Source organism: Cottoperca gobio, chromosome 1, assembly GCF_900634415.1.
Source record: "Cottoperca gobio chromosome 1, fCotGob3.1, whole genome shotgun sequence".
In the NCBI taxonomy this organism is placed as follows: Eukaryota; Metazoa; Chordata; class Actinopteri; order Perciformes; family Bovichtidae; genus Cottoperca; species Cottoperca gobio.
In genome coordinates this window covers 309774-324588 of record NC_041355.1, presented here as the reverse complement: position 1 = coordinate 324588, position 14815 = coordinate 309774, and the positions used below count along the sequence as shown (strand labels likewise).

Here is a 14815-nt window from a genome sequence, read left to right as displayed (position 1 = left end):
TGCAGTCTGATATAAAACTGTACAAATATTGATGTATATATCACATACTGTATGTTGGATTTTCAAAATAAGAGTCACTACGGACTTGTTAAGAATGAACACGAGTCTATGTTGAGACTCTTATTTTGAAAATCCAACTGAGCTCAATAAAAAATATGGAATTACACGACTACAGACGTAAACATCACATAACGCTCAGGGTTGCACTTCTTTATTTGACTGCATGAGGTTCAGACTTTGCAGCAACAGAACGTTTCCTCGTGTCTGCAGAGGGCGTCAGGAAGAGCGAGGAGGTTGACCTTTGACCCTTTCAGGCAGGTTTTACATTGACACATAAAAACAAAGTGATAGTTCATCAGTGAAGAGGAGGAAAGTAATCTGTATTAGAGTTTCTCCAAGGTGCAAATGGCTTGTTTGTTTCCCCAGAAGGCCTCAGTGGTCGAGGATCCGCAGGTTTCCTGAAACGATCTTGTTCTCCAGCATCGCTCCGGCGGGGATATCGATCCGGTCACCGTGATTGGCTATAATGATGACGGTTCCCTGGAGGAAGTAAAACGGCTTCATTAAAACAAAGTGAAGTTATTTTACTGGTGGATTCTGAAAGTTAAAGTCCAGCATTGAACATGTCAGTATGTAAATGTACTAGAAGTAGATTGTTGTATTTAAATATCCGATTGTTATTCCTCGAGCTTTAACGTAACAGCAGGACTTCACTGTTCGAGCTCATGTTAAACTTTTATTCTGATTAATACAGTACGCTATTAAAATGTCATTGTATAAATAGTCATAAAGACAACTTGTGGAAACTACGACAACTTCTTTCTGACGTTTCTTTATAGGGTACTATAATATGACTTATTAGACTGACGCGGCGACAGGTCGGAGGTCAGCGAGCGTAAACGTTCTTCACCTTTACAGAGACGTTCTTTCCGAAGGTGACGTCTCCCGACACGGTGAGGTGGTCGAGCTCCAACATGTCCGGGATGCTTTCAAACCTGCACAGAAACTCCTGAACCTGCAAACAGAACAACGGTTTCAAGCGTCCGATGATTCAGCTCCTCTTGTTGATCATGTGATTCAACATGGCCGCTCTCGGCTTCTGTATAAAGAAACTGATCAATAAGTCAAACTGACAGAAGCAGCATTTAAATTGTTCCACTCGCTGCTGACCTTGGTGAAGGAGCTGCCCAGCTTGACGTGCGGCGTGGTGGGAAACTCCCTCCTCTTGCTCATGGTGAGCGAGCCGGCGTCCAGGCTGTACAGGTTGGACATCACCAGCAGCAGGTCGGACGACGTCTTCACGGGCAGGAAGCGGCTGCGGGGGACGTTCACACCCATGGCGTTGTTGAAGCTCTTGATGGCGGCGCCGACGGCCGTCTCCAGCTGGATGACGTTAAGGCCGCCGTCCAACGTCTGCAGACACATTCAGGGGTTAGGATCAGAGTAGGAAACGGCAGCTGTTTAGGATCAACGTGTTGATCAAACGATCTTTATTCTACATGTCTTCAGGAATGTAAACAAAGTATTACCCACAATGCTCAGCAGTGACAACAGTCGTGTGTAAACGGCCTACAGGCCTCATGGCTGTAAAGGAATCTGCATTACTTCATGATGAAAGTGTCACCTTTGGGTTGACGATGATCTCCAGGTCCATGGCGTTCTTCTCCTGCAGCCTCTTGATGGCGGGCAGCGAGATCCACAGGTTGTTGGTGTTGAAGATCTTGAACTTGGTGACGGACTTGAACTCGTCGACGTGGGCCTTCGGCACCTGCGCGATCTCCAGCAGCCTCAGGTGATCCTCGTACTGGATCAGCGTGCCACCCTGCAGAGAGGAGGAAACAGGAAGTAACGGGAAGTAGCAGCAAGAGGCTGAGCGGGACCTCGCCGCGCCTCGCAGACATCATCACACGAACAAAAAACCTGCGCCAACCTTGACGTCCGCTCTGGTCTTGTCGGTGACCTCCATGATGAACTCGCAGCGCCTGTCGGCCGGCTGGCTCATCAGGTGGTGGAGGATGAAGAGGTCGACGGTGGCGCCCAGGTTGTCGATGTTGGACACGAAGATGTACTCCTTCCCCTCGGCGATGAGTTTGTCCAGCAGCCCGCAGTTGCGGAAGCTGGCGTAGACGTCTCCGTGACCCGGCGGGTACCAGGCGTCCCCGTTCTCGCCGCTCATCCCCATGTTTTTGGCGATGGGCAGCAGAGACTCCTTGTTGATCCTCGGGTACCTGCGAGGAGAACAGCTGATCACTGATTTCAACAAACAAATGTACTTTAATGTTTAATGTGTTCGCAGAAAGAAACATTTGTAATATTTTAATAACATTTAAAACACTTAAGAGTGTCGAGTATTGTTGGAGCTGTTTGTGTTAATAATAAAAAATATTGTTTTTAAAAATGACTCGATCTTAATGTCAGTGGTGAACAACTAAATACATAGTACTGCACTTTAATGCAATTTTGAGGTAATGTAAATTTATATATATATATATACATTTATATAACATATATATATATATATATATATATATATATATATATATATATATATATATATATATATATATATATATATATATATAAAACATTTATATTATATATATATATATATATATAATATATATAATTATATTATATAATTATATATATATATATATATATATATATATATATATATATAAAAAACATTTATATTATATATATTATATATATATATATATTAAAAACAAACATAAATAAGATTCTTCTTCACCAGCTGCAACATTAAGTGATGAACACATCAATAATTATAAATTAATGTATTAATATTATTCTGAAATGGGCCATTCTGCATAATAAGTACTTTTTATTTTTGTACTTTAGGTACATTGAGTTGGTAATACTTTTATACTTTTACTTAAGTAAAAGTTCTGAGTACTGCGTCCACCTCTGATGTAAACAAATTGTTCAAAAGCTGCGTTCCAGAAACTGTTTGTCTGTATTAATGATGCAAAACACTGAAAACAGACAAGTTAAATAAAGATAAATAACATTTGCTGGCGTGTGTGTGCGTGCGTGTGTGTGCGTGTGCGCGTGTGCGTGTGTGCGTGTGCGTGTGCGTGTGTGTGTGTGTGCGTGTGTGTGTGCTGTACCTGCTCTGGTTGAAGGTGTGGATGTTGACGCGGTGGTGTTTGTATTTCTGCAGGATCTTCTTCGTGTCCTCGTCGGTGTTGAAGGAGTTCATGAGGACGAGCGGCACGTTGGCGTCAAACGTTTTGTTCAGATGCTGAAAGCAACAAAGCAGAGGAACCCGAGAGTTCAGTGACACCTGATCCTCAGCGGCTCGGAGGATCGGCGCTGCCGCTGCTCGTCTCTACCTCGATCTGCTGCACCGTCAGGTCCAGGAAGGTGTTCTCGTTGCGGACGCTGATCAGACTCTTGGGGCCCTTGCAGCCCATGCTGGTTCCCAGACCGCCGTTCAGTTTGACCACAGCGAGCTTGTTGAGGCTGGCGGTGATGTTGTCAGGGAGACCCTTCGTCCTGATCTTCTCGTAGGGCTGGATCTGAGCAGAGACATTTAAAGGGACATTAAAGGGACATGTGTATGGAAACATATGTACATACGATGGCACACATCTGTGAAGAAAACTAAAGGAGACGTTATTAGTATTTAATCTCAAAGGATAAAAGAAAACACTGGATTTGAATAAGAAGCCAATTTAACGTTTCAGTGCACGTCATGTTTGAACGTAGTACAAAATGTTTTGATACTTAATAATGAAGCTTTACTTTCTAACCACTTTATATTTTGATAATTAAGATTTAGTTTGTGCATTTATGAATCTATGCAGAAAGAGACACGTCTGCAAACACCTGCAGAGAAGATCTTAGATGATCAGAGCTGCAGCTTCACAGAAGATTCTGCTCGACCTTCTTTGCACCAAAAGCTTCACTGCTAAACAAAGACCGTATGAATATAATAAATAAAGCTACACTTTGTCTCGTGAAGCACTTGAATGTTATGATTTCAGGACTCTGATGGACGATTTCATTCCTGCAAAACTAAACTCAAAGGCAGAGCTTCACTGAGATCATATCAGCTGTTTATTCTGTATATTTATTATCCTGCAGCGTATATCTGTTTGTTCATACTTATGTATTATATATACTATATATATATATATACTATATATATAATATATATATATATATATATATATATATATATATATATATATATATATATATATATATATATATATATATCTGATCTACTTCTTACCGTTTATTCTATTTGGACATTTCTCTTCTAAATTGCATTTCATTGTCTCCGTTAGACGTCTTGATTTACTTTGGTCCTTTACTCAGCTCGTGTGTGTGTGTGTGTGTGTGTGTGTGTGTGTGTGTGTGTGTGTGTGTGTGTGTGTGTGTGTGTGTGTACACTCAGGATATAGTGTTTCACATTCTGAAGACAAGTAGGTTCCCAGCAGAGTCCTGAATCCCACAGGAGACAAATGTCACCGTTTGCTCGACCTCACCGCCCAAAACCAGACTTTCGAATGCTGCGGCGGTCAAAACTATTCTTAGTCCTGACCTTCGCGGATATTTTGGGAACACTGAAGGGTGGACAGTGTGTGTGTGTGTGTGTGTGTGTGTGTGTGTACGTGTGTGTGTATGTATGTGTGTGTGTGTGAGAGAGTGAAATGCCATCGTGCTGATAAATACTTGGCTTCAGCCTGAATGTTCTCTGCGCTCAGATCTGGTTTCGTTAGCTTGTTTCAGGAACAGTCACACGTTTTAAAAGCTCGTCAGATGATCAGATGGATCATTTTCATCTCCGAGCATCAGGACGTGTCGTCCGCTTTACTGCAGCCGATTTATACTTGATATAGTTAATGGTCGTCTCGATCTCTACGCTCTACTTTCTGATTCAGAGTCTCTACATGTGCTCTTCACATTTTCAATGCTTTTATTTACTTAAATAACAGTAAGAGTTTTTTACCTGCTTTTATAATCTAATTCTTTTGTGATCACTCAAAGCGCTTTACAACACATGTCATTCACCCATTCACTCACATTCATACAGTCAGCAGTGATACACACACACACACACTGGAGGTTCAGTATCTTTCCCAAGGACACTTCGACATGCTGACTGCAGGACTGGGGATCGAACCACCGACCCTCAGTCCGGTGGACGACCACTCTACCTCCTGAGCCTCAGCTAATTTAAGTCATATCTCTAAAATGTGAACTTTGTAAAAGTATAATTATGTCCTTATCAACTAGAAAACATGCATTACCTTCTATGCTTTGAAAAAAAAAAGATTATTTCACCCAATTTGAACTTTTTGGGGTTTTGAGGCCTCGGCAAGTAAAAATGTTAATGGAGTATTTATACACTCTGGTATTTCTACTTTTACTTAACTACAGAACACGAGTACTTCTTTCACCTCTGCTCATATACACGTAAAACAAAAGTGTGTTTCTACACTTTGAACGCATCGCGTGCTGCTGCTGCTCACATTACTCCTGTTTCATTCACTGAATGACGCAGTTCAACATATATTATGAAGTTGATTTACCAACAAGTTTCTTGCTGGATTAGATGAAAAGTGGGAACACTGAATGTTATGTTAAAGAAAACTGTTCAAGGTTTCGTTGCACATTTGAAACCAGGAAACCTTCCAGGAGGACGAGAGGTTGTGAATGTTTTGGTGCACTGACAAAGCTGTAATTGAACAGTTGTGTAACTTTAACCCTTATAAGTTGGCTCCCTTTGTTTCTAAAGGTTTCTCAGTTTAGTATTATTTGTAGTTTAAGTTTACTACTTTGGTTTCTCGTCTTTTTTTCTAAATAATGTTTTGTTTTGTTTTTTAAACCTGTTTGTGCCGACTAAACTATTTATGCAAAAAATAAACAAATGTACCAATGCAAAGTTAAATGCACTTTTTGTAAGTCGCTTGGAAAAAGTGTCATTTATTTAAATAACTAAATGTAACTTCTAGCATCACGGGTGAAATCTGTAGATACCAGTTTAACCTCTTAATGCACGACAGCTAAAGACGGGCAGGGAAAATACACTTTCAGTCCAGCAAGTCCAAAGCTGTCGGGTTTACAAGTTGTGTCTTGTTAGCTAACGAGCTAACGAGCTAGCCACGACTCTGGGCTGCAGGATAGATAGTGCTGATGTTCTGTGCAGTCAGTCAACACTTCTCATTCTGACGTCTGAACTGGGTCGCAGTGCGAACGCTGACCTTCGATTACAGCGGACAGGATTGCAACATGAACCCCCGGCTCTGGTAAACAGTGTGAGCCGATGTTATCTGGTGCTTACCGAGTCATCCGGCGGCCGGTTGATCTTGGCCCAGTCCACTGCAGGACCTTTGACCTGCAGGAATCTGTGGAAGAGCTTCTTGAAGCCATCGAAATCTTTCCTGGAGATCTGAAACAGAACAAACATCAAAAACACTGAACAATCCAAACTTCAGACACGATGATTGAGAGAATAAATCTATTCAGACATCAATATGTTGTTGTCATTTTGTTTAAAGTAGATACAACTCTGGCACGTATCAAGTAATGTTATTAAAGTACACTGTCCCCATTACATGCAGTTAGTTATTAGCTTCAGCAGCAGACACATTATTCAACAGCGACAAAACACAACATTTGGAAACTCTCTTAAAGAAGAAGTCGGATGTTTTCTTACTGTCAACAAATACTATTAAAACCAACCATGTGTTGGTCCCGTCTGTGGATCTCAGCTCCAAGCTCTTTGGTTTCTACTGAAGACGTAAATCTTAAACAAATGTATTTTAATGTAATGTAAAATGTAATGTTATCAAACAAACAGGAAATACTGCATTTGTTGGACTACTTTCTGTGGCGGATTAATCCACATTTGGTGCTTAAGTGAGTATTTGGTGCAGCAGGACGGTGTGTGTGTGTGTGTGTGTGTGTGTGTGTGTGTGTGTGTGTGTGTGTGTGTGTGTGTGTGTGAGATTGAGTCAAAACAAACTACATTGTCTTGATAATGAAGGAACATGTCAGAGCAGCAGTGAAGCTCACTGATGTGTTTTAATAGTTTTTTGGACAACAATGTATCTTTAAGTCACAGAGGAAGAAGACTTACTCAGTACTTGTTAGTAGATACACACTCAGTACTTGTTAGTGGATACACACTCAGTACTTGTTAGTAGATACACACTCAGTACTTGTTAGTAGATACACACTCAGTACTTGTTAGTGGATACACACTCAGTACTTGTTAGTGGATACACACTCAGTACTTGTTAGTAGATACACACTCAGTACTTGTTAGTAGATACACACTCAGTACTTGTTAGTGGATACACACTCAGTACTTGTTAGTAGATACACACTCAGTACTTGTTAGTAGATACACACTCAGTACTTGTTAGTAGATACACACTCAGTACTTGTTAGTGGATACACACTCAGTACTTGTTAGTAGATACACACTCAGTACTTGTTAGTAGATACACACTCAGTACTTGTTAGTAGATACACACTCAGTACTTGTTAGTAGATACACACTCAGTACTTGTTAGTAGATACACACTCAGTACTTGTTAGTGGATACACACTCAGTACTTGTTAGTAGATACACACTCAGTACTTGTTAGTAGATACACACGCAGTACTTGTTAGTAGATACACACTCAGTACTTGTTAGTAGACACACACTCAGTACTTGTTAGTGGATACGCACTCAGTACTCGTTAGTAGGATACACACTCAGTACTGTTAGTGGATACACACTCAGTACTCGTTAGTGGATACACACTCAGTACTCGTTAGTGGATACACACTCAGTACTCGTTAGTAGATACACACTCAGTACTCGTTAGTGGATACACACTCAGTACTCGTTAGTGGATACACACTCAGTACTCGTTAGTGGATACACACTCAGTACTCGTTAGTGGATACACACTCAGTACTCGTTAGTGGATACACACTCAGTACTCGTTAGTGGATACACTCTCAGTACTTGTTGGTGGATACACACTCAGTACTCGTTAGTAGACACACTCAGTACTTGTTAGTAGATACACACTCAGTACTTGTTGGTGGATACACACTCAGTACTTGTTAGTAGATACACCTCAGTACTTGTTAGTAGATACACACTCAGTACTTGTTAGTAGATACACACTCAGTACTTGTTAGGTAGATACACACTCAGTACTTGTTGGTGGATACACACTCAGTACTCGTTAGTAGACACACACTCAGTACTTGTTGGTGGATACACACTCAGTACTTGTTGGTGGATACACACTCAGTACTTGTTAGTGGATACATACTCAGTACTCGTTAGTGGATACACACTCAGTACTTGTTAGTAGATACACACTCAGTACTCGTTAGTAGATACACACTCAGTACTTGTTAGTAGACACACACTCAGTACTTGTTAGTAGATACACACTCAGTACTTGTTAGTAGATACACACTCAGTACTTGTTAGTGGATACACACTCAGTACTTGTAGTAGATACACACTCAGTACTTGTTAGTAGATACACACTCAGTACTTGTTAGTGGATACACACCTCAGTACTTGTTAGTAGATACACACTCAGTACTCGTTAGTAGATACACACTCAGTACTTCGTTAGTAGATACACACTCAGTACTTGTTGGTAGATACACACTCAGTACTTGTTAGTAGATACCACTCAGTACTCGTTAGTGGATACACACTCAGTACTTGTTAGTAGATACACACTCAGTACTTGTTAGTAGACACACACTCAGTACTTGTTAGTAGATACACACTCAGTACTCGTTAGTAGATACACACTCAGTACTCGTTAGTAGATACACACTCAGTACTCGTTAGTAGATACACACTCAGTACTTGTTAGTGGATACACACTCAGTACTTGTTAGTAGATACACACTCAGTACTTGTTAGTAGATACACACTCAGTACTTGTTAGTAGATACACACTCAGTACTTGTTAGTGGATACACACTCAGTACTTGTTAGTAGATACACACTCAGTACTTGTTAGTAGACACACACTCAGTACTTGTTAGTGGATACACACTCAGTACTTGTTAGTAGATACACACTCAGTACTTGTTAGTAGATACACACTCAGTACTTGTTAGTAGACACACACTCAGTACTTGTTAGTAGATACACACTCAGTACTTGTTAGTAGATACACACTCAGTACTTGTTAGTAGACACACACTCAGTACTTGTTAGTAGATACACACTCAGTACTTGTTAGTGGATACACACTCAGTACTTGTTAGTGGATACACTCTCAGTACTTGTTAGTAGATACACACTCAGTACTTGTTAGTGGATACACACTCAGTACTCGTTAGTAGATACACACACTGTTGGTTTCAGTCTCTTCGTGGGATTTGTTGACAGAAAGATATTGAATATCACCACATCCATCGGAACAGGATGTTATTATTAGTTATAAGTATTTTTCCAACTTTATTTTGATCAACTGTATTTACAACTCACTGCAGCAGTACATGTGTGTGTGTGTGTGTGTGTGTGTGTGTGTGTGTGTGTGTGTGTGTGTGATATCTCAGGGTTGTTCACCTCATGTTCACCAACACTCCCCCGAACAGAGTCTATGTTGTTATCTGTGTGATCTGATGACCCAATGAACTTTCTGTACGCAATACTTCACAAATATTTGTAATAGATATATTAGCCAGTGTTACGCTGTGTGAACCTCAAAGCCTCGTTTAAAGCTTTTTAAAACCTTTCCCAATCCCTCCACACGTTACAGGGTTTGATTGACAGCCCTGTTATTCGTCCCACTCAGAGACATTTTGATGCCGTTTGGCGTAAATCCTTTTTTATTTTTAGGAGAGTTGGAGATCTCTCACCTCTGCCTCGGCCTTGTCGGCTGTATTGAGCAGCGCCTCCAGCTCGCGGTGCATCGACTCCTCGTGCTGCTGACGGAGCTTCTCCTGGAACTCCGTCATCGCTCCGCTGGTCAAGTCTGCAAACACAGAGCCTCAGTTTAATTTCACTTTACATGAGAGACAAAAGCCCCGAGAAGAACATGTTAACCTGCATGATTGAGGTCAGACTGCTGCAAAACAACTGTTTAAAAGACAGACAGCTCGTTACGATGACGACTGTTGGATTTAAATAACGACACAGTTCAAGTCTAACAGGAAGGTAATCTAGGGCATCAGGTTTTCTGTTGTTTAGATGTTTGTAAAGCTGCTTTCAATCCTTAAAAACACCAAATTAAAACAGAAAGCTGAAATGAAAATGGCCAAATGTCTTTAATGGAATAAACCTTTGGCTGCTGCAGTCTGAACATCTTGAACAGCTGACCTTGAACAACCTCAAAACCAGTTGAAGCTAAAAGAGTTTAAGTGAAATCTTTGCATCTTTAAAATCTCAATTCGTCTGCTATAAAATGTATTAGTGTTTTAAATAAATGCCATCATGCAAATAATAACAATAATAATAATAATAATAAAAAGTAGTAAAGATAATAGAAAAAGAGCATAACATTGCTATACACAGTGATCCTCACAACAACAGCTTAAAATGTTTAATGTTTTAACTAAAATACAATTATTTTATTATAAAAAAAGTTCAAAGTTCAGGTTTTTGCCAACATCAACAAGAATTCTTCAATTTAAGATCAAATGTAAAGATCCAACATTTAAGTTATTGACTAATTAAATAACACAATGTTCTTCTTATTATTAAACTGATAATAATTAAAGCTCACATTGTGTTTTAGTGTTTTCATGATGACAGTTTAAGTTTTGTTTACATAACACACGAGTCGGTCGTCATCACTGATTAACGTCTGAGGAAGGACTAAAGTCTAATCACACAAACGTCCCAAAATCTGTCTTTACAACCAGGATACGAACTTACCAGCTACAGTTAGAGACATTTGAGCAGTCTGATAGAAACAAGAGCCAGAACTAACACCAGGTCTCAGATCAGGTCACAGAGCGTCCATGCGTCTGTTCAACAGTCAAAGATGGTCCCAAAGCAAAAAGCAGCTGTGAGAGAACAACAGACGTCCTCCTCATCCTCAGCTCAGAGGAAGCTCTCGGATCTGAAGCCCCGACCCTGAGCTCAACACAAGGCCTGCCCACAGCAACACACACCAATCACACACAGGCAGAGTGTGTGTGTGTGTGTGTGTGTGAGAGACTGTGCAGACCACTCCACGTCACACACTCCTGAGGGCTTTAACTAGAAGTTAGTTTAGTGTTTTTACACCCTGAGACACAAAAAATAAGTTATTTAATCAATTAGTTGACAATTAATGAATGATATGATGATAAGCGGTGGAATGTAAGTACATTGGACTTAAGTACACGTTTGAGGTACTTTGCTTGAGTATTTTCATGAAGCTTCATACTTCTACTTCACTACATCTCAGAGGCAAACATTCAGACACTTTACTGAAGTATAAGTAGTTATACCAAAGAGTGGAAATACTCTGTTACAAGTAAAAGTCCTGAATCTTTTTTACTTAAAAGGTTCAATGTGCAGTTCTGAGCCAGCTGCTCAACACACAGGGGGGGGCAGTGTTTCACCTGTAAACTGGGTTCATACGTCTGTCATGTTCATGTTTTAGTTGTAGCAGTTTGGTGTATTTATTGTAATCTGATTTATTCTTTATATTGTGTGTTGCGTTTGCTCCTGTGTGATGCCTGTCAGTCAGTCAGCAGGGCAACAACACCAGAGAGCCGGTCTGATAATCTTCACGTTGATCATCTGTTTACTGAACACTGAGGTTAACGGCGCTGTAGTCCGTTAACGTTACGTTAGTTTGTTTATTGGACTAAATCCAAAGTGGCAGAAACTAGAAAACGACGCATATTCGTCTCGTCTTCCCGGTGGCGGCGCAGCCAGGAGAGCAGCCGGGGAGCAGAGAGGTCGGCAGAGCCGGCACTCTGCGGCCTCCGTCTGCGCTGAAGAGACTTGAGCTCAACCAGAACCAGCTCCAGCTGCAGCTCCAGCTGCTGGACCGGTGTAACAGCAGCAACAGGGAGTCTGCAGTGCGGTGGCTGAACTCCAGCGAACTGCTAACTGAAGCTACGCCGTCACCCGGCGCTGCAGACAGATGTACCCTCAGAGAAACATCCTGCTGCAGCTGTGAGGACGGAGAGAGGTGGTGGGGGGGCTTCTCTTTTCTGCCACTTTGAATGCAATCTAATAAACTATAAAACAGACACAGGGCTGTAATATCTGCACGAGTCAGGCAGCTTCTTCTTCTCTCTGCACTGAGGCAGACTGCAGCTACACTGACTCACTACCACCTCTAGAGGAACACGTGGTATTACAGCCTGGACGGAGCGCAGCTAGCTGTTAGCATGCTAACTCCAGGAGATATCTGTGCAACACACACACGTCTTTAACGTCAACACCGTTACCTTCACACTCTGTTCATGTTAGTTCATTGTTTTAATGGTTCAAGTTTAAATGCACGACTTTTACTTTATTTTTTCTTCCGTATTCCGAGTCTAACATTTAAAAATATAAAGTTTATTCTAGTTTAGTTTGGGAATAATAATGTCATTATTTTCAAACAAACATTATGTTTTTTTACAAACTAATTCTATATTTGTGCATATCGAAATGAGATATTACTAATAATTCAAAAGCCCTATATCTTTATGAATATCTGTCATTCCAGACCAGCTGTGTTTAGTTCATTATTATTTATATCTGTCTTGTAATTTCCTTTCTGTTTTTGTTGCGAACTGTATTTTCTAAAATATGCCTTTTTGAACGTGTAATTTAAAAAAACAAAAGTTTCTTCTTGCACTTCTATATCATATATCTATATATCATATATATCTTCTATATCTTCTATATCATATCTATATCTTCTATATCATATATCATTTTGAATGATATATTGCTGCATGTGCAGCTGATGTAAAACTTCCTCCGTGAGGTTGTAACGGTGTCCTTTTACATTGACATTTACACCTCATGTGCAAAAGGTCAATATTTAGAGTATATATAGTTTATATATAGTATTTTAAAATGTTTCCAGTCAGTGTGATCATGGAGACCTTGATGGGCCGACAGTATCAGCAGAACAACCAGCTTTGAGTTCACTGTATTTAATTATTATTGAGTTCACTGTATTTAATTATTATAAGGATGATATAGTTACACACAAATGGCACTTTAATGTATCTTTACCTTTATATAGTTTCACTACCTGTTAACATCTGTGTGTATGTGTATGTGTATGTATATATATATATATATATATATATATATATATATATATATATATATATATATATATATATATATATATATATTTATATATATATATATATATATATATATATATATATATATATATATATATATATTACTTCTTATAAACATTGATTAAATTCCTGTTTACATTCAGTTGTGTAGCAGTTACTGTACACCTGCCTACCATACATATAAGGTGTATACTATACTTTATGTTTTAACTCGAAGTATTAGATTCTCATGTTTTACACACATGCACGACAGGCGCACGCACGCACGCACACACACGCAGTGCATGCGCAGGTTCATGCCAGCAGCAGTTCAGACAACGTTTCAATGTTTCTTTAAATTCCCCCAAAAGCTGCAGACAACATTTGTTTTTGACAAACCTTTCGTGCACAAACAGCCACAGGTGTGTCTCACGAAGCTAAGACCGACTGTTACCCACCTGGACACACCGTCAAAGTACCGGGAGAGCCTCAACAACACGGACACCCTCTCACCGGGAACACTACCGGGAACACTACCGGGAACACTACCGTTCAGACTCGGTTTAGAAACAGAAAGTGGACCTGAGCTGTTGAAAGCTGTTTCATCCTGCTGCTGCTGCGGTTAGCTAATAGCTTCTGTAGCTGACAGCCAGCCTCGCACACACACATGCGCGAGTATTAAACAAGAACGGTGATTGGTCGAAGATGCCCGTCAATCAAAACGGAGTTGCCAACATGTCCCGCCCACCCATGATGGTCTGCTTTCACTCATTTGCTTTTTTTTTTTGGATTTCATTGAAATTAAGTCTTTATTTTTATTTACACTTATTTACCTTTTAATATATCTTCGTCACATTTTGCATTAGTTTAATTCCGTCTTCTGTTTTTTATATTGCATCCAATTCAATCTGTTTCTTCTATTGTAAATTCAAACATTTGTATTATTTAATTTTTAGTTTTACAACTTATTTTGGTCTCTACACTTTACCTTCATACCACTACTATCTTACTATCACACAGTCTACAACAATATTAAATTATGTTATAGTCCTACATTTCTTACTTACATTTAGGGACAATGGTGATAACAAATCCAAGAAAAACATAAGTCTCTTAAGAAAGAATAGTACTAAAATATGTATAAGAAACAGATGTCTTACTTTCTGTTTAATATAGGAGCCGATAGCCAAGACTGCAGAGAATCATTTTATAAAGTCAGAAATGTTCACAGTTAATGTTTTGTGTGTGATTCAAATAAAAATGAAGTGAGATTTAATTTCCACTTTGTTTTTCTTCTTCTTTTATTTATGATCATATAACCATATCTAAATCACATTAGTTGTATCATGATTAGTTATAATTATTCTTATTCTTACCATGTAAACGTCTTCCTCTCATTGTCAGAATCACCTGAGGACAGAACATACTGTACCTGCTGCAGCTGATGTGCAGCAGGTACAGTATGTTCTCTGCATACTGATCATAATATATACATTTAAATGTAAATAATATACATTTTCTGAAGCCCTGAGATCATAAATGACTTAATAATAATAATAAAAGTTTAAATAAT

At 39.5% G+C, this 14815-nt stretch overlaps 1 protein-coding gene across 2 annotated transcripts; it reads right to left on the bottom strand.

Annotated features, from left to right (window-relative positions):
- Nucleotides 1-195: 195 nt before the first annotated feature.
- On the bottom strand, nucleotides 196-13904 carry LOC115020785 (UTP--glucose-1-phosphate uridylyltransferase-like). Of its 2 annotated transcripts, XM_029450776.1 has the most exons (11): nucleotides 13701-13904; nucleotides 10892-11022; nucleotides 9874-9989; nucleotides 6317-6424; nucleotides 3357-3542; nucleotides 3132-3265; nucleotides 1931-2228; nucleotides 1625-1822; nucleotides 1171-1413; nucleotides 911-1015; nucleotides 196-540 (listed from the first exon to the last, which is right to left on the bottom strand). In XM_029450776.1, exons 2-11 carry the CDS (start codon nucleotides 10908-10910, stop codon nucleotides 433-435), a joined length of 1515 nt encoding a protein of 504 aa, XP_029306636.1. In that variant the 5' UTR covers nucleotides 10911-11022; nucleotides 13701-13904; the 3' UTR covers nucleotides 196-432. The 2 variants fall into 2 exon arrangements, with proteins under 2 accessions (XP_029306636.1, XP_029306717.1); XM_029450857.1 differs by lacking the exon at nucleotides 10892-11022 and having other exon boundaries at nucleotides 13701-13903.
- Nucleotides 13905-14815: the final 911 nt, after the last annotated feature.

What these genes read in the sequence shown, in the direction of transcription:
- LOC115020785 (XM_029450776.1), bottom strand. An exon ending in CACACCTTCAACCAGAGCAG is followed by an intron (nt 2,229 to 3,131) that starts GTACAGCACACA and finishes TTCTCCTCGCAG; the next exon opens with GTACCCGAGGATCAACAAGG. An exon ending in TGGGCAGCTCCTTCACCAAG is followed by an intron (nt 1,016 to 1,170) that starts GTCAGCAGCGAG and finishes TTCTGTTTGCAG; the next exon opens with GTTCAGGAGTTTCTGTGCAG.